This window comes from Solea solea, chromosome 2 (genome assembly GCF_958295425.1).
Source record: "Solea solea chromosome 2, fSolSol10.1, whole genome shotgun sequence".
Classification (NCBI taxonomy): domain Eukaryota; kingdom Metazoa; phylum Chordata; class Actinopteri; order Pleuronectiformes; family Soleidae; genus Solea; species Solea solea.
Genome location: NC_081135.1, coordinates 36,968,426 through 36,988,199, shown reverse-complemented (window position 1 = coordinate 36,988,199; position 19,774 = coordinate 36,968,426). Strand labels below are relative to the sequence as shown.

Below are 19,774 nucleotides of genomic sequence, written 5' to 3'. Positions count from 1 at the left end.
CAGTCAGGGACAGTCGGGTGTGGACACTATGTGTGGCATTGGTGGGTGTTTACACCTGAAATCTGACCTATGCTGTCACTGTGTCTCTAAATATGCACCAGCAGCAGAGACTGTCCGAGTATGTGAGTCAATTACACTTGTGAAGTTTGGCTGAAAACGTGTTGAAAACTTGATTTGAAAAGTTCTTTTACAGTTATTGGTGACTGTCGCTCCTCTCCTGTTTCCTGCCTCTCTCTCTCCGTGTCCCTCTCTCTCTGTTATGTTAAGTAGCAGGCCTGCTTTCCGTCCACCACTCTGTCCTCCTTGGGTTTCAATTCCAAACATGGTTATCCTTCTGGGACTCTATCGGTGAACCCTCCCTCCCTTAGCACTTCTCCTCCAGCTGTTGGTTTTTGCAGTGCGGACTGGCGGCTGAGAGGAATAGACAGAAGATAGAGAGACGGGGACACATGATGAGAGGAGGAGACGGAGAGGAAACCCATTCCAGCTGTTTTCGAGTCGTGAGAACTTCTTCACATTCAAGATTTTTCCACAAGGGAACAAACGTCTGACGTTCTTGGTCAGTGCCAAACAAAGACACTGAATCGGGACAGAAACGGCAGCCGTGTTTTTTTGCGTCACAGTCGTTGGTGTATTTGAGTTTCAAACATGAATGCCGAAAACTCGTCCCTGCTGGACAGCTTGTTGTTTGCCCCCATGTGCGATGGCTGGAGCAACAACACAGAGGGAGCCCTCTACCACTTGGGACACACCGTCATGTTCCTGGGCTACATGGGTGGCAGTGGGGCCTACGGGTGCCTCTTCATCTTCGGCTTCCTGACCCCGGCTTTCCTGTGCCTGACCCTGTGGGGTTGGCTGACCATGTGCGGCCTGTGCGTGTTCACCTGGAACCTGCTGCTGCTGCTGGCCTGCGTCGCCCAGATCTGCCACCTCCTCTACCGGCTGCAGCAGGAGGGCATACGCAGCGAGGAGCTGACCTCCCTGTACCAGGCGGTCTACCTGCCACTGGGCGTCCCCGTCCAGGTGTTCAAGGAGATCGCAAGCGCTTTTGACAACAGGGTGGTGGAGCTGAAGGCAGGAGAGACGTACGCTGTGGAGGGCAATACGTCCATCAACCAGCTCTCCTTCCTGCTGTCTGGGAGGTGGGAGACCAAACCTATTTTGTGGATGTTTTCGCATGTGTGTACACTTAAAGTAAACCATATAATACAACCAAAATACCAATAACAATCAATCAATATTGCAATATGATGCCTTCTGTCATTTGAAGCAACTGAAACAAGTACAAATTAGAGATGAGCTGATTCAAGCCGATACGGGTCATAATCAAATCAGAAACAATCAAAAAATCAGATATATCACATGGTTCACGATGCACTGAATGTAAAAATGTAAATAAAAACTGTTAGACTGATATCGGTGTCAGTATTGGACACAAAAAAGTGAAATGGATCCAAAGCAGGGTGGCTCGTGCACTAGCTACGCGTTGCTAGCTAGAATTTGTTGCTAGCTGACGGTCCCTTTTAGCTAACACAGCTTCTCTCATTTAAAGCTTCTCAACCAACAACCTCTTCTAAACAAATAAAACCTCCCCTGGAACTATAGTGACTACTTCCCAGCCAATTACTCACTATTGTGGACACCACCCTCAATAACTAGTGACCAAACAACACAGTAAAACACAGACAGAGGCAACAGCAACATTGAGCTAGCAAATCGAGACGACTGCAAACAAGGTTGGAGTTTGACTGAAAACACAAAGAAGCGTCCACAAATAGTTTCAGAAGTGAATTCTGCTGCTCAACAAACCTGATTGTCATATCTGTTCACGATGCCCAAACAGAGGCAGAAGATAACAACAAAAACCACCAAATGTTACGCAATGTAGCTTAAACGCTTTGACGATGCGTGACTTTGTGGCATGAGTTACTATTGTGTCTGGGATGCGATGTCTGAACCAAAAGACATGGGAGAACGTCTTTGTCCAACAGCTTCATTTGGACGTCTCAGCTGAATTATGTAATTTGACTAGCTAGCACTCACGCTGTTGTGTGGAAGTAAAGCAAAGAAACATACTAACAATTGACTGTAGTGTCCACTTAACTTCTGTTTAAATATAATCCAAGTTACAGTCAGTTGTGAGTGAGGGGAAACATAGCTAACATTTAGCTAAGTCGGTAACGTTAGCTAAATACTCTTGGAAGCTGTACAACATCTCTGATCATATATACCAAGATAAGTAAGTGAGGAATTTAACTACATTAAGAAAAACTTGCTTGGTGGAATTATACACAAAAACGATACTCTAATACTAGTAATACTAAAGTTGTTAGTTGGAGCTAACCTGTTTTACATATAGCATCATATAAGTAGCCTAAAATGCTCTTTATTCAGTAAATGTTAAACTTAATAACCCTAACCCTTAATATAAATTGTTAATACTTGCTCCATTGGACTTTTCACAGGTGTTTATTTTATTTTTTTGTCAACACTACAGTTTTAGAAAGTTACAGGTAGTTTTTCTTTCCCATTAAACTTACTTTTTTGGACAGAATTGAAACTAAACTGGGTCGTTCTCACTCTCTTTGCACCTGTGATTAAAAATACAATGTAACACCAATTATTTCTTTGAGGAAATGTGGCTTCTTCAGAGCTGAAATTCTATTTTTGACTCGTCTCGGGCTGTTGGCAGCACCGAGCCGTTACAGGAAATGAATCCTCTTCATCCAAACATCCTCAAAGTGGAGCTGCATTAGATCTCAAATCCTGGATCCTACACCAGAGAAATGTTGTAAACAAAGTATTTTTGTCTGTGACTCACTATTGTGTCGTCGTCCCCTGCAGAGTGCCCACTGGTTAAGTGATATCTTTGTACTCGGGCGAGTGGATGCTGACTAATCCTCTTATTTTAAATCAAACGTTTAAAACAGTGTTGACATCTCTGGGAGAACGAGCCAAAGTGGGGTCAACAAACAAACAAAAAGCTTGCATTACCACATATCAGGGGTTATAGAAGGTTCAGTTCCAAGGTTCCCCTGGGACACTTCGACATGCAGATTTGGTTGATCTTGGGATTGAAACCGTGACGCTGACACACAGCTGCCCCTGAAGGTCCTTGCAGTGCAGCAACATTTTCAACATGGGGGATCCCTGATGGGAAGTCTACACAGACACCACCCCACAACAACATAGCTGTTAATTGGCAGGATATTTGTGCGAGTCGTCCCACTATATGTTCTTCTAAGCCCAAAGCTTTTCTCTTCATTAACACCCCCCACTTTTGTTTTGAAGAGTCTAAATAAAGGCGTCTAGAGTTATTTAAATTTGCTTCCTATAGTTATGTGCTTTAAATTTAAAAAGTTTATTTCCGGACCAAAACACAAGAGACCTCCTTCAAGGGTTAAACACTTTGATACCTGTGGTTTTCATGCCAGCACCTGACATTTTTACATTTCAAATGACTGGGTCCAGAGAACTCTCTTGATCTGTATAGCATTGTATGGCTATTACCATCTTACAGTACATAAACATGACAAAAACTGATGGTAAATTTGTAATCTGGATTGGAAATTGTTCTCTTGTCTCATTTGGTTTGGTTTGAAAAGTATGACTCAAACTTTAGTGTTTTCAAATACTGTTGTCATTGCGGTCCCATGTACCAGGCTGTATTATAGAATTCAAGGACATTCTAACAAAAATGTTGTTGCCGTGGGTTACAGTAATCACCTCAAGTGGGGCCCAAGCTACTTTGTCTACCCTGGAGCAACTCCCCTGCCAGCTGCTGTCACAAAGGCGTTAAAAATAACTGTGGTACGACAAGGTTTGGAGAGCAGTTTTTCTGTTTCCCGAAGAAGACATTGTTTCTTTCTGGCGATGTCACTTGATTGATTTGAAGCAGGTGATTTTCATATTGAGGTATGATTATAAACAAACTTTGACAGGAGCCTTTAATATCAGTGAAATCTAAATGCTGCCTGCGCTGGATTATCTCACTCTACGGAAGCTCTTTGCTTTTAAAATGAAACTTTCCTTGTATGTCTCAATGTACTGAATTATATTGTAGGTGGAAAAGAAGTGGAAAACTGATGTCGTCAGCATATCTGAAAGTGTTCTCAAAAGTGTCTAACAGAGATATTTATGTCTACACTCTTCTGTCTGACGCTACAAAGTGACCTCCTGCTCCCGCTCTGCTCGCATTATCACAAATTCCTAATCCCTGTCTCTCTTTTTAACCTCGTATCTCTCTTTCTCTCTCTTCTCTGTCCCTCAGGATCAATGTGTCTTTGGAGGGACAGTTCCTGCACTACATCCACCGCCACCAGTTCCTCGACTCTCCAGAGTGGGAGTCTCTCAGACCAAATGAGGAGGGAAAGTTCCAGGTACTGAGGAGAACCTCGGGTCGTAGTTTATGCAGTGGTTTATGCTGAACGTTACCTACGTATCTCAAGCTAGCTACAACCATTGTCAGGCATATTGATAACGCTCTACCGTACCAACATGTCTATGTGTATGACTGATTTACTGTATGACAGAGGTGCTAATTCCAGTTGGAAATCTGAGTTCATGGGGCTTTCCTGGGTAAGGAGTGCTACAGAGTTCCTGATGCACTAGTAGACCACACTACTTAGCTGGTTAGACGGGGGAGATATTAATACTGTGTTGTGTCTGGGTTTCTGAACAGAGAATGTTTATAGCAAGCTAATGATATCTTCCTAAATTGCAAACCAAGACACTCATACAAGAAAAAATAACGCTAACACCATAAAAAGTAATGATTATTCGCTAGGTGCACTGCTTTGCATAGTGTTAGTTTGCCATCTTGGCTACTAGGTTTGCTACCTATTGAAAACTCAGGTTGATGTGTAATGAGCCATTACAGTAATATCTGCTGACTCATCTAATGTTAGCATCCGGCTAACATCTTACAGTTGCAGTAGATACAGTATATGTACCACCAAATAACTCCAGTCTAATTAGATTTAACTAAAACGACAGAAAGAATCTTACAAAAAGAATTGAATATGTTTTTCGTTTGGTCTATTAACACAAAGAAAATAGGGTTTATGTCCTTTACTGAAGGTCAGTGGCAGTGTTAGCCAAACTTTTTAAAAAAATTACAAATAATCTCAACCCAATTTACATTGACAAATATGGTGATGAGTAAATTTGTGCATAATATAATAATTCTGACTTATTTCAACTGCCCTAATTCCCTAATATTAGGGCACATTTATTTGGCGACTCCCAAACATTGCTCTATACTGCTGCTAGTGGTCAAAACGTGTGTAAAGTACCTTTAAAGTGGTTTTAGTGATTATTTTGATATTTATTAATGTACTAAATGACAACATAAAGGTGTTTTAGCGACAGTTGTTCAGATAATTATCGAATCAATTTGTTATGACTGTTGCTTTCTAATGTAATTTTAGGACGAACACTGATATTCAGGTGTTTCGTTCATATTCCAAAGGTGACACTGACAGCAGAAGAAGATTCCCGCTACGTCACCTGGCGTCGCCGCCACCTGTACATGCTGATATCTAGGGAGCGCTACATCGCTCGCCTCTTCTCCGTCATGCTGGGCTACGACATCGCCGAAAAGCTCTACAACCTCAACAACAAGCTTTTCATCAAGAGCGGCGTGCTGCTGGACATCCGCCTGCCCAGCCTCTACCACGTGCTGGCCCCTTCGTCGCAGGGCAGCGAGGGCGGCAGCGGCAGCTGCAGCGACAGTGTCGGCATCACGAAGGATCCACACTTCACGCAGCACGACGAAGACCAAGTGCCGGCCTACGAGAAGTGCGACCACCCCCAGTCTCTCCAACCGTACCTGCAGGGACCGATGAAGACGTACCTGGACGAACCCCGGGCCCTCCAGCCTGACCACCATCAGCACCCGTGGGCATCAGACCCGGAGCTGCTCTCTGGTGAGGACTCCACCAGCCTGGTCCTGGAGGACTTTGCTGATGTAGCGGGCTCCTTAATGGATTATGGCAGTGAGAGGGATTATTTGAAATAGAGGGTCAGGGTGCTGGAGCTAACACACTGGGTCACCACTTAAGCTACATGTAAGTACCTCACCTGGGCGGAGAGTGGCGTAGGGGCGGAGTCTGTGTATGTGTGTTTGTCGTGTGCATGGCCCAGCTTGCAGTGCACACTTCTTACTAACCCTGACTAGGCTATAATCAGTACTGTATTATTTTCAGTTTATTGATTCATATAAAGATAGTATTTTATGGAAATATGGTTTATTTTTAATTTTGGAGGTTTGCCATGTCTGGAACATTCCAGACTTACAGTAGATATTGTTCATTCAAAGCAAGGGCACCTTAAAAGTATGATAAATGACAAACAACTACTCTGTGTCAATGGGACAATATTCACATTGCGATAAAAAACAAACAAAAAAACTATTCCAAGATCACTGGAAGATATACACGGTCCTAGTGACTTAATCGCTAGTAGAAATATTGTGAATTTTAGTATCGTGGCAGGAAATATTTACATCATTCCGCACCTACTACTGATTACATATAATGTAACAGAGATCCACATTAACCATCTACAACACTTACATTTTTATATGGATCAATGAAAATAGGTTTGTTTTTCACAATGCCTTTAATAATATTTATTGAATTTAATATAATAGATTATGATAAGGTACTTACTTTTAATGTTCACTTTGTAACGCATAAAACAACGCATAAAACAGAACAATGAAAATGATGAGGTTTGACCTTTGAGACAGTAGTTGGCATTAAAAACGTCAATTTAATTCTTTAACTCATTTGCTCAGGAAAACAAAACAGAAGACATAAATTTGCACTTTTCTAGTCTTGATGACCACTCACATCTGCTCTACACAGCAGTTTTCCTATTTACTTACACATTCACAACATGAGGTTAAGATTCTTGCCCATTTAGACCAGCGGAGCCAGGAATCGAACCCTTGGCAGACATAGTTTTCTTAAACGTCAGGTCAAAAGATCAATGAGGTTATTTTATTTTCTGGCTCTTTTGCCCATATTTTATTTATCTTGAGAGGCTCTGACGCTGTTGGCTGCTTGGGTTTTTGCATGTAAAAGTAAACACACACTTAAATCTGACCATAAAACAAACTGGAAAATTAATAGTGTTCCACAGCTTCTAGGATTCTTGGAAGTGTTTTGCTCTGGCTTGACCTCTTGTACGCTGACGGCCATGTTTGGTGCATTAACAGAGTTAAAAGACAGAAGAGATCCGTTCAGCGAGAACAGTGACGAGTGCAGAAGGGGCTCATGTTGGTGTCTGACAGAGCGAAGGGTGGCTGCAGTGGTGAGGTCAACCCAGCGTTAGCCGTGTCCTTCTAATGAAGGATTAGAGCTGAGAAATTTAGGGGATGTCCAAAGAGTTGCCATGCTGTTAATCCAGTGTGCTAACCACTTGGCTCTCTGACCACTCATGCATCCACCACCCCGCCTCAACCACCTGCTTTTATACCGACGCCAAAGACCAGCCATCACCCAATCCCAGGTGGAGGATCAGATGTCATAGCTGGACAGTTGGGTCAGTGTTGGGTTCGGGTTGCAGGGTGGCTCTGAGGCTGTAGATCAGACCTATCACACGTCCTGGAAACACAACATCAGTTCAGTCAGACGAGGCCAACAACTCGTAGGAGATCTTTGCAAATGTTCTTAATATTTCTTGCATTTCGTGGTTCTTATCAGAATCAGAAACAGGGGCTGGGCTCTTTCTGAAGTCCACTACCATCTCCACTGTCTTTACAGCATTTATCGCTAGAACCACCTCTCCACTGTCTTTAGAGCATTCCACCAGATGGTCAATCTCTGGGTGGGGAATGAGTCTTTACACCCAAGTGGAGGATTTTAAGTATCTTGGGCTCTTGTTCACAAGTTAGTGAACAAAGGAGTGTGAAATTGGCAGGAGAATCAGAGCAAAGGGAACAGCATTGCAATCACTCTGCACCATTGTGGCGATAAGAGGAGCTCCCCATCTGCAAACATCAGGAGCTTGACAGACTGATGAGTAGAGTAGAAATCTGGACTGTTCTATAGCATCTAGTTCAGAATGGGGAATAACCCTACACTACTGGTAATTATGTTTAATATCAGTGTTTATCCATCCATCCATCAACAACTGCTTATCTGAGATGAGGTTGTGGAGGTAGAAGCTCAATCGGAGGCCCCAGATTTCCCTTTCCCTGGCCACATCTTTCAACTCTGACTGGGGGATCCTCAGGCACTCCCAGACGAGTGAAGAGACATTATCTCTCCACCCAGTTCTTGGTCTGCCCCGAGGTTTCCTCCCAGTTGGACGTGCCAGGAACACCTCTGTAGGGTGGTGCACCCAGTGGCATCCTTACCAGATGCCCAAAACACCTCAACTGGCTCCTTTCCACACAAGGAGCAGCTGCTCTACTCTGAGTCCCTGCCGGATGACTGAGCTTCTCATCCTATCTCTAAGGCAGACCTCAGCCCATTTCAGCCACTTGTACTCACGATCTTGTTCTTTTGGTCATGACCCATCAGGAACGAAGATCGACCGGTAGATCGAGAGCTTTGCCTATTGGCTTGGCTCCTGTTATCGTCACAATGGTGCGGCAGAGCGATCGCAATACCGTTCCTGTTGCTCCGATTCTCCTGCCAATCTCACGCTCCATTGCTCCATCACTCGTGAACAAGACCCCGAGATAATTAAACTCCTCCACTTGGGGTAAAGACTCATTCTCCACCTGGAGGATTAGGCAATCCTTATGTTTCAGTTTTGTTTCTTATTTCATATAAATTACAAATAGTCACATTAACTGAACGACTTTTTATGATCACATATTCATGCCCATCCCTAGTGGTGTGACTGCAGATTGCAACAAAATCCATTCAGGGTTTTTGTGCCGCCATGTCGACGAAAAACTAATTTTTATTTTAACTTAACTTACACTGAAACCTTTAAGTAAACAGTCTAAGTAGTTCTTCCATTGTTCGTCTTCTAACTGTGGCTTCTTCGCTGACTCTGCAGGAGGTGATAGTGAAAGGAACATACCACCTCGATTTCAGAGGGGCCGAGCGCCGCTGGCTCCCACCGACACTCCCAAACTGTGAGAAGAGTCTCTCCTGGAAAACGCACTGTGCCGTGGACAGTGCAGAAGTACAAACGTGTCCCACCACGTCACGACTCCCTGTCCCCGTGTTCTCACCTCAGATGTCCCCTCTAATGCCTGTTATCTGTTATCTTCTGAACAAAATGGACACGTTGGACATTATCGCAGATACTTTCAATAACCTTTAAAACACCAGCAACCTGAACCTGACGCTGAGGCAGGATCAGAGAGACCACCTTTACTTTTCACCTTACCAGCACGTTAAACGTTGAAAGAAAACGTCATTTGTTTGTCGTAAAAAAACCAATCAATCAGATTTTCATTGTTTCCATGTTTTCATCTCCATGTGTTTTTAAATCTGGACTCAACCTCACGTTTATTGAATTACTTTTTAGAGTTTGTTTCACAGAATCACGGATACTCAGCATTTTCCAAGAGTATCCATTGTTTTGAATCTGACAAATTTAGCCGCATTCAGTTTGGAAAGTCACATACTATAAATTAATGTTGTGTAATTAATTAAAAAGATGATATTTTCTGAGTAAAAAACACTTTAATGTTACTTTCACGTGCTTATGTACCTGAATGTTGGGCCTCATGTACTGAAGATAGACCCTACTTGTCTTTTGTTGACATATTGGATCCCCGTAGACCATGTATTTTTGTAACAGACTATGTAATACGTGCATAAAGTATAAATACTCTGTTTTTATTTCTTCCAGATTAGAGAGATGGGACTAAAACGATGTGTTTGTTTGTTTGTTTGTTTTCCCTCGGGGCCAAGATTTCTCCATAAAGTTGTTTGTGTGCAGTGAAGATGTTTTTGAGTTTTCTTTGACTTTAAACTGAGATTATTAAACTTCAATACAGAAAGGTCACCACACATGGACTTCACAAAACTACAGATTTTAGCACCTTCACGTGGAAAAAGCAGAGACCTTTGATTCATTTGTTTTTGTGGGAATTCCTACAGATTTTTCTCTACTGATGCAGAAAAAATAAGTAAACATCCAAATATCCGTGGAGACATCACTTATTTCTCACTTTATTGCTTGGATCTCTGAACACATACAACACAGTCTGGTCTCACACAAAAAAACCAACACATATTATGTGGGAAAAAAGCTTAAAAGAGACAAATTTGACCTAAACACAAAAATGTAAATCACTTTCTTCTTATTATTTCACTCTCATTTCATACATAAAATACAACACGGTGGTGAACATGTGAAACAGAACAACTTCATCGGTGGTTGGATATAGTTGAATATTTCTTCAGAAGAAGCCACAGACCTGCACAAAGTCATGTGACCACAGAGATCCACGTCTGACATTGATGTTGTTCACACACAGCGGATCTTCTCGCCTAAGAAACACACACACACACACACGTAACACGCACTTGAAATACGATTTCAAAGTGGTTCAGGTTGAAAAACAATAACGTTAATATTGATGAGATGCAGCTCAAGCCTGAGGCAGGTGTTTAAACCAGGCAGAAGCTGAATCTAATTCAAATATTGTGCAAGTATATTAACATACAAAGAGGGAAAAACAAAGAAAAGTGATGATGAGTCTGAGTCTGGTGCTCGTCACAAATAACAGTTTATACCAAAACCAGCACACTTCAGCTCAAGAGTCTTCATCATGGTCACATAGTGTGTGAAACAGGAAGGCAGCAGGTGCTTAAATAGACCAATCAAGTGATTAGGTCACATGGTTTAACACCTGATTTCAATCATCATCTAATCACGCACTCTTTTTTTCTTTTCTTTCTTTAAAAACACTCCAAAACTTTTTTTATATATATTTTTGAGCCTTGGAAAGTCTTTCTTTGTCTTTTAAATTTTAAAAATTAAGACAAAGAACAGTAATTTTAGTCTTTATATAAATATTTATCTTTTATTCATTTATAAATATTTTAATACAATTTTTTCATTTTTTTTTTTTAACACATTCCACATGGTATTTTTGCATTTGAATTTTTAATAACTTTAGCTACAGACACAAACAAGGCTGAGACTTGGATCTTCTTGTGTGTGTGTGTGTGTGTGTGTGTGTGTGTGTACCTGAGTGAGGGGAACTCAGACAGACACACAGACTTGAAGTGGATGTCTCCTTGTCTGTAGAAGCGAGAGCCTGTGTTCTTCAGCTCTATGGAGGCGATCTGACACAGAGGCACCGGGTGAGCCAACACCGCCGTGTACGACGTCGTAGACGTCTGACTGTAAAACACACATTTTTATCAACGTTGTGCACGTGAATAAAGGATATCAACATGTATATAAATACCATTAAAGGATATATACATGTATATAAATAACATTAAAGGATATATACATGTATATAAATAACATTAAAGGATATATACATGTATATGAATAACATTAAAGGATATATACTATATGAATAACATAAAAGTATATATACATGTATATGAATAACGTTAAAGGATATATACATGTATATGAATAACATTAAAGGATATATACATGTATATGAATAACATTAAAGGATATATACATGTATATGAATAACATTAAAGTATATATACATGTATATGAATAACGTTAAAGTATATGTACATGTATATGAATAACGTTAAAGGATATATAAATGTATATGAATAACATTAAAGGATATATACATGTATATAAATAACATTAAAGGATATATACATGTATATAAATAACGTTGTCATCTGCAAACACAATGATTCAAAAACACAAACTTTCACATAAGCTACAGTCACCGTCAACTGTATTTACGATTTTCATAGTGACTGGACCTTTTCTGCTGCTGTTTTCATATAGTTTATATGTTTTTTTTAGATTTACTTTCATTTATTTATTAAATGTTTATCCTATAGACCTGCTCTAAATAGCATGCCATTTTGTATTCTTCTGTTTTTACAGTTCAAATTAATTTTTTTGTGTGCTTTCTGTGCTATTTATATCATTATAAAAGTGCACTGAATGACCATTGTACATATATTATATGACCATTGTACGTATATTATATACAAATAAATGTACCTCACTTCACCTCGCACTGACTGAATCAACAACTCAAAAGTAAAGAATTAAAAATAAAAATATAATCAATATTTTTTGCAACAATTTGCATGCAAAAATCGAATATTTTATATATCCATACAATAAAATCAACTATAACATGTATATTTAATTAAAGGGTGGGTGGTTTTATTGGCTACACTTACACATAATTCACTGGTATTTAATGCAATCAACAAATATGCAAATAAAACAAATGGATCTGTTACTTAAAAACGTTGAATGGAAGGCAAAAACTGTTCTAAAACTGTTGTTTTTTTTGCAATTCAAGGTCTATTTTGAGACAAATTGATGAATTTACATCATTCAGTTTGTGATTATTAAAAATATTGTCATAGAGTGACGTGCTGAAAGACACTAAAAACAGATTTCTCTGTGTCTGCGCCACAGGAAAACAACAATAAACCAAACAGTACTTCTGTATCAGTATCAGATATCAGATAAACTGTTATTTTGGTTCTGACGCAGAATTCCATTCACACACGGCATCATTAGTTTTACCGGCTTGCAGTAAAGTAAAATACAAAGTGGGTTAAAGTAAATGTTCTCCTGAACTGGAGTGAACCTGCACTTTTCCCTCTCTCAGCATCTGTGGCTCAGTTTCCTGCAGTTTTACAGTGAAACATAAAAGCAGCAGCAGCAGCAGCAGCAGCAGCAGCAACAACCATCGTCTCAAAATAGAAGCTGCCCCCTCTTAAAAAAAACGTACAGTGCGAGAAGAGTTATCGTCAGAGATTGTCAGCAGGTGCTGCACAAACTGTAAGAATGCTGATGCGTTCGATTTTACTGAGAAATTATGATAAAAAAATCAGTCTTTCCTTAAATTTCATTCCTCAAATAAAGCAAAAACAAAAGAAAGGGAAATCACCAAAACATGAATGAAAAGAAGCCGGAAGTAGAATAATCTTATATTATCTGCTCCCATTAAACAAGACATTCATTAACATAACACAAGTACAATAACGTTTCTTTAGTTACAACACAAAACAAAAATCTGAACAAATGATATTTGATCTTTTTGAATGTTTTCTGTGAAGATTAACACACCGTTCCGTCAATTTACTTGTTAATCTGGGCTTTAAAAAAAAGCGTTTTAAATCATAATGACTAATCTAAATGAAAAGCATTTGCATTGACCTGTATGAGTCACACTAACTGTAGGGACTCATTTCAAAGTAAAAGTCTCTGAGATGTCGTTCAGTACTCACAGCCTGAACGTCTTCTCCGTCCACTGGCTCTCTGTCCTCAGTGTCACCTCCACCTCCGCACTTCTATCCAGAGGAGAAACCTCCAGCTGCAGCAGGATGTGATGAGCTGAGCACACACACACACACACACACACACACACACGATAACAACAATGATGCTGCGTCATCACTCACTTTAATTAAATAATAATATCAATAACGCTCCCCACAGGACGAGCTGTAAGAACTTTATAGGTGTTTTGCACCATCATGAGATTAAAGTTAAGGTTGGACTAATGTTTGGGTTTTAATGGACTTTTTATTGTTACTTATTTATTGAAATCCTCTTTATGTCCCAATAGTCCCGAGGTCGCAACATCTAGTCTGGTCAGGAGCAAGGTTACTAACGAAATAATGAAATAATGAAAACAAAAAAAAACAAAAACAAAACTGAAATAAAATCAAAAACTAGGGTTTAAATAAAATAAAACGACAACTAACTGAAAGTGAATTGTCTTTTGGGTTCATATATTTAGTTTTTATAATAAAAGGAGCGGCAATTTACCAAGGATGCACCTGTGTGAGCGTTAACTAACACTGAAACTAATAAAATACTGAAATAAAACATAAAATAAAGCATTTACAAAAATTAAAAACTAATTAAAACTCACTCATTTTGACTAAACCAAAAGTCAAAACTAACACACACACTCACCACAGAAAGGTGGTGAAGACGTCGTGAGCAGGAAAAGCTTCTGCTCTTTGGGGAGTGGAGACGTGGTCAACCCACTGTTCTCTGATAAACCTGCAACACACACACACACACAATTTTCAATGAACACACATGCTGTTTATTAGAGTTTATAACCCTAAAATGAATAGACTTAAAAAAAGTATGTTGGTGCGTTAACTGCTTAAAAATAAACATTTCTTTAGAATCAGCCATTGTCACCATCACATGTCACATTATTCTTACACCGTGGACCAGAAATACGTTTTAAAATATGATATTATGATATTAAATAATATTAAATATTGATAATATTGCATAAATCTTGATTGTTATTATGTTTCTATTCAAACATTAAAGGTCCAGTGTGTAAGAGTTAGTGAAATCTGAATATGGTGGCCTTCACATACCAAAAAGAATATTATTATTCTTCATTTTTTTGTAGTAAACTAAAATACTGTCATGTCACACATACGTCTGGACAATAATATGCAATTTGGCTCACTAAAATCCTCCTAAATGTTACGCACTGAACCTTTAAAGTAGTGCTGGTGTGTGTGTGTGTGTGTGTGTTGTCACCTATAGTTGGACATGTCCCCTTGAAGACGCCACAGTCCACACACTGTCCCCTCTTGAAGTCCTCATAGCTGGAGCAAGGGATTCCCTTCAGAGGGCACGAGCCGCTCAGAGCGCTCATGTAGACATGCAGCGCCCTCATGTGGTCACATATCACATAGCCATACACTGGAATGTAGACGAGAACTAACAACACAGCATACACACACACACACACAAGCACACACTCACTATAAGGAGCTAGAGGGTTGAAAATGAATATATATTTAAAATTTAATTCAGATTTATTAGTCATTTTTTGCTCTGTTTTCATCATGTTGTTGTTGTGGAAGTTTTTTGGGGGGAAATTACTCAAACTTTAATTAGGTCATGCACTACAAAATTAATATTAATTAAAAATAAATAAACATACTGGTGGAAAACCTGGAGCGAGTACATCCCACCTGGTCCTTCCCTCCATTCAGGAAGAAATCCACATGACCCACAGGGATGGAGATGCCAAAATCTAATGCAGCAAAAATATCCTTGTCAATACATTTTAAATGACAAACAAACATAAATAAATAAATAAATAAATGTCATGTAACAATTCCTAAAAAAAAATTTCAGATTTCAGGGCATTTATCACATTCTTACGTGTCCTGACTAAGAAATTTAATCGTATTTTATGAAATAATTCTTTACTTACGATGACAAATAATCACGTGCTGCGCGTAATCTGACATTTAAGAGGAGAATTCAACAATTTCTTCATGAAAAGGACGTTCATTTTCTTCTTTTTCCTAGTTAACTTCACTTTAATTGCTTAATTTTATAGGTTTTATAGGTAATTCTTTAAGTAACCTGTTACATTTTAGATTTGTATACCTTCAGAATTTAACTTATTCTCATTCTTTTATTCTCCAACTTGTTTATTTACTAATCTTTACTTCTTTCATCTTCTTTTAAAACAAATTTTAAACAATTAAACAATGTCTTATGGATTTTACATGTTTAAACTCTGTATTTATGTATTACAGTTGTGTCTGAAATGTGTTGTTTTGTGTATTTAAATCACTCTGGAAATAAAACTGCCCTTTCTCACCATTGTATTGTTATTATTGCTCATTATAAAGCAGGATTTTACTGTCGTTGAAAGTTTAAATCTGCTCACAGTCGGAGTCCGTGTGAATGGCGTCGACAAACTGAGCGTCAGACGGGTCCAGTCGGTCAAAGGTGTTGGCTCTTTTAAACATGGGTCCAGCAGGGTCGAGACCTGGACCACAAGGACCATTAGAACCATGAGGTTTGAGGGGAAAAAATCAAGAAAACCAACATCTGACACCTTTTATTTCCATATGAACCAATTTACTAACCTACACATGTTCTATTATAAATGGATTATATGATATTTATCCTGAAATGTCACGCAGATGTGATGGCGCACACTCACCCGTGATTCGTCCGATCTTCCCCTCAAAGAGAGTCCCGACAAAACCGGCGACGTGAGCCCCGAGACTGACGCCAATGAAGTGGAAGGACTCCAGCTTACATCCGTGTTTCTGTGGGATTAAAACAGTCTTTCTCTCAACGTCACATTTATTTTTCATTTCTGTGTTTTCTGCAACAACGTATTAAATGTACTGTGTTTTGTTTTGAGTTATACATCATTTAGCTAGCTAGCTAGCTAGCTAGTTAGCTGACTTCTCCTATTTATGTATCTAGTTTAGTTAGCTAGCTACCTAGCTGCCTATCTATCTATCTATCTATCTATCTATCTATCTATCTATCTATCTATCTATCGTATCTACTACTGTATCTATAATCTATCTATCTATCTATCTATCTATCTATCTATCTATCTATCTATCTATCGTATCTACTACTGTATCTATAATCTATCTATCTATCTATCTATCTATCTATCTATCTATCTATCTATCTATCTATCTATCTATCGTATCTACTACTGTATCTATAATCAAACTATCTATCTATCTATCTATCTATCTATCTATCTATCTATCTATCTATCTATCTATCTATCGTATCTACTACTGTATCTATAATCTATCTATCTATCTATCTATCTATCTATCTATCTATCTATCTATCTATCTATCGTATCTACTACTGTATCTATAATCTATCTATCTATCTATCTATCTATCTATCTATCTATCTATCTATCTATCTATCTATCTATCTATCGTATCTACTACTGTATCTATAATCAAACTATCTATCTATCTATCTATCTATCTATCTATCTATCTATCTATCTATCTATCGTATCTACTACTGTATCTATCTATCTATCTATCTATCTATCTATCTATCTATCTATCGTATCTACTACTGTATATATAATCTATCTATCCATCTATCTATCCATCCATCTATCTATCTATCTATCTATCTATCTATCTATCTATCTATCTATCTATCTATCTATCTATCTATCTATCTATCTATCGTATCTACTACTGTATCTATAATCAAACTATCTATCTATCTATCTATCTATCTATCTATCTATCTATCTATCCATCTATCTATCTATCTATCTATTGTATCTACTACTGTATCTATAATCAAACTATCTATCTATCTATCTATCTATCTATCTATCCGTCTATCTATCTATCTATCTATCTATCTATCTATCTATCTATCTATCTATCTATAACAACACTTATTACAGTACAATACTAGAATATCACTAAATTAGAAGTGGCTAGTCAGTTTCTAATTAGCCCTGAAATAATTCCAGGTGACTTTTGAATTGATTGTACATTTCTAATCATAAATAATAAATTAGGTACAATCATTTACAAATAAAGAAAAAAGATTATCCAATGGAACTTTAAATAAATATAAAACTAAGAACTAAAAACAGATTATTCACACATGGCTCACTCACTCACTCACTCACTCACCTGCAGCTGGTTGATGAGCACAGAGATCTGCAGTGCCACCTCCTTGTACTTCTCCACCACCAGGTTGTAGGCGAAGGAGGCGCCGTGGACCCAGTCCACCACCAACACGTTCACATCCTGCACCCTGAGCAGAGCCTGGGCCAACTCCTTCACCCAGGACGGTTTACTGCCCAAGGCCCTGTGAGGGGTCAGCGGTCAGAGGTCAGGGACCATGAGTTCAGGAGAGAGGACGAGGACGGTGGAGGCAGAAAGAGACATTTAGCTGTTATGAGCTGTAAATACAAATAATGATAATAACAAAAAGTAGATTTCTACAGCTTATTGATCAAACTGGTCAATATGCTTTAACATTCTTAACTTTGGTGAGAAATAAGGGAAAAGAAACATACATAAATGTCATAACAAACACACAAACAATAACATTTTTAAGAAAAAATTAACAAATTGATCAAACATGGATGTTCTTGTTGACATATTCTGGTTTTCATTCACAACAGAATACATTTCTTTCTTAAAAACAAGGGAACCACATTCATAATAATCACATTCTGTCATTTCTGTGTGATTTTGTGCGTAATTTTGTATTTCAGGCGTCTGTGGTTTGGGGATTTTACATGATTTTGTTGTTGTTAATTAATTATTCATCTAGATGTTCCCCTTATTTTTATTTGAAGCATATTGGTGTTTGGGTAATCCAAACAGTTTTATATTCCCGGAAGAATAAACTGAACCGGTCTTGTTTTTCCTGGATGAACTGCGTCTCTTTCTCCAGTTTAAGCCTGTAATTAAAAGGCCAGTGTTTTCATTTTGTGGTTATACTTTCCAAACATGACTCACAGTTTAGATTTAGATTTGAGGTTATGGAAAGTTTGGTTTCAAAAAAACTAACAACTAACTATAGTATAATAAGTATATAAAAAATCTATCAGATGATATTTAATACTATCAAAACAATTCAGAATGAACAGAGCAGACAAGGTTTAAAAGTCAAATACGTGATAGTTTTTTTTAGATCAGTCAAAGAACGAAGCTGTTTTGTGTTTGTTTCTCTTTCTCTATTTTGACAAGCAGAATTAGGTTCAGGGACGGTCCAAGATTTTTTGGGGCTAAATTTTATTTTGGGGCCCCTTTATCAACGCCAATAATATTCAGCACACTGACCCTCGAGGTCGCACTGTATAAAGAAAACAGCATCGGGCCTAAAACAGAACCCTGGGGTGCACCACAAGAAATGGGAAAAGAAAAGATAATGTACTAAAGCAGTGAATTAAATGATGCTTCTGGGAAAATTGACGCTTATGCTTAGGTTATAAACACTTTCTCTTTCACCCCCATATTTGATTTTTTTTTGGTGAAAAAAGGCCAGTAAATTATTTTAAAGTCTCTCCCTCCTCTCACCTGAACCCGTGGATGATGACTTTTGTCGGGTGGGAGGTGTTGAAGTAGGAGAGCTGCGTGTCGAGAGACTTCTGGTTGAACGTCTGTGCGCAGTCCATGTTCCTCCTGGTCAGCAGCAGATACTGGACCTGCTGTCTGTCTCCCTGCTCTCTGTACTGACGCCATGACGTGCTGTTGAAGTCGGCACAGTCGTTGCCGTCTTCTTCTTCCGCCGCCTCCTCCTGTTTCTCCTCTGAACCTTCACATCCATCAGAAAAATTCTCAGCTTTTAACCTGTCTTGTCTCTTTTGGCTTTTAACATATTGTCAACCAAAATAATAAGCACTCACCCACCACCGTCGATGTGATGCAGACCATGAAAACACAGAGGAGGACGAGGGTTTTCTTGTATTCCAGGCTCATGTCTGTGGGTAACAGACGGCTGAATGCTCAGGAGCTTTAGTTCGTCAGCGTCTCTCTCTCTCTCTCCTCTCAGCTCCTGACTGGTAGCTGCATGGAGATCAGGGGTCTTTAGAAAATCCGGCACAGTGTCGAAACCATGGAAAAGAAAAGACCTTTCAGCCTTAAACTGTTAAACAAAGCGCGAGAGAGTTCAGGAATCTTGGTTCCAGGCACAGTCTGCTGCTGGAAACCTTCTTCTTCTTCTTCTTCTTTCACTTTGACAGTGACTTTTCTTTTCTGTTGTCAGGCTATTTGTTCGCTGACCTTGTTGGTGTTCAATGGCTGTTTGTTTGATATGTTGGACTCTGGCCTGCAGCTGCCCACTGGTGTGTGTGTGTGTGTGTGTGTTT

General features: G+C 39.0%; 2 protein-coding genes across 3 annotated transcripts; one reads left to right on the top strand and one right to left on the bottom strand.

Moving 5' to 3' along the window:
• Nucleotides 1-374: 374 nt before the first annotated feature.
• popdc2 (popeye domain containing 2) lies at nucleotides 375-9,916 on the top strand. 2 transcript variants are annotated; one of them, XM_058623144.1, is made up of 4 exons: nucleotides 375-1,142; nucleotides 4,271-4,379; nucleotides 5,471-5,927; nucleotides 9,019-9,916. In XM_058623144.1, the coding sequence occupies exons 1-4, from the start codon at nucleotides 649-651 to the stop codon at nucleotides 9,099-9,101; spliced, it is 1,143 nt and encodes a 380-aa protein (XP_058479127.1). In that variant the 5' UTR covers nucleotides 375-648; the 3' UTR covers nucleotides 9,102-9,916. The 2 variants fall into 2 exon arrangements, with proteins under 2 accessions (XP_058479127.1, XP_058479126.1); XM_058623143.1 differs by having other exon boundaries at nucleotides 376-1,142; nucleotides 5,471-6,068.
• A 201-nt stretch (nucleotides 9,917-10,117) lies between these two features.
• Nucleotides 10,118-19,711, bottom strand: pla1a (phospholipase A1 member A). Its single transcript, XM_058654343.1, has 11 exons — nucleotides 19,313-19,711; nucleotides 18,984-19,221; nucleotides 17,586-17,763; nucleotides 16,100-16,208; nucleotides 15,821-15,922; nucleotides 15,080-15,172; nucleotides 14,671-14,853; nucleotides 14,077-14,166; nucleotides 13,383-13,488; nucleotides 11,170-11,325; nucleotides 10,118-10,466 (listed from the first exon to the last, which is right to left on the bottom strand). Exons 1-11 carry the CDS (start codon nucleotides 19,383-19,385, stop codon nucleotides 10,376-10,378), a joined length of 1,419 nt encoding a protein of 472 aa, XP_058510326.1. The 5' UTR covers nucleotides 19,386-19,711; the 3' UTR covers nucleotides 10,118-10,375.
• Between the last annotated feature and the right edge of the window lie 63 nt (nucleotides 19,712-19,774).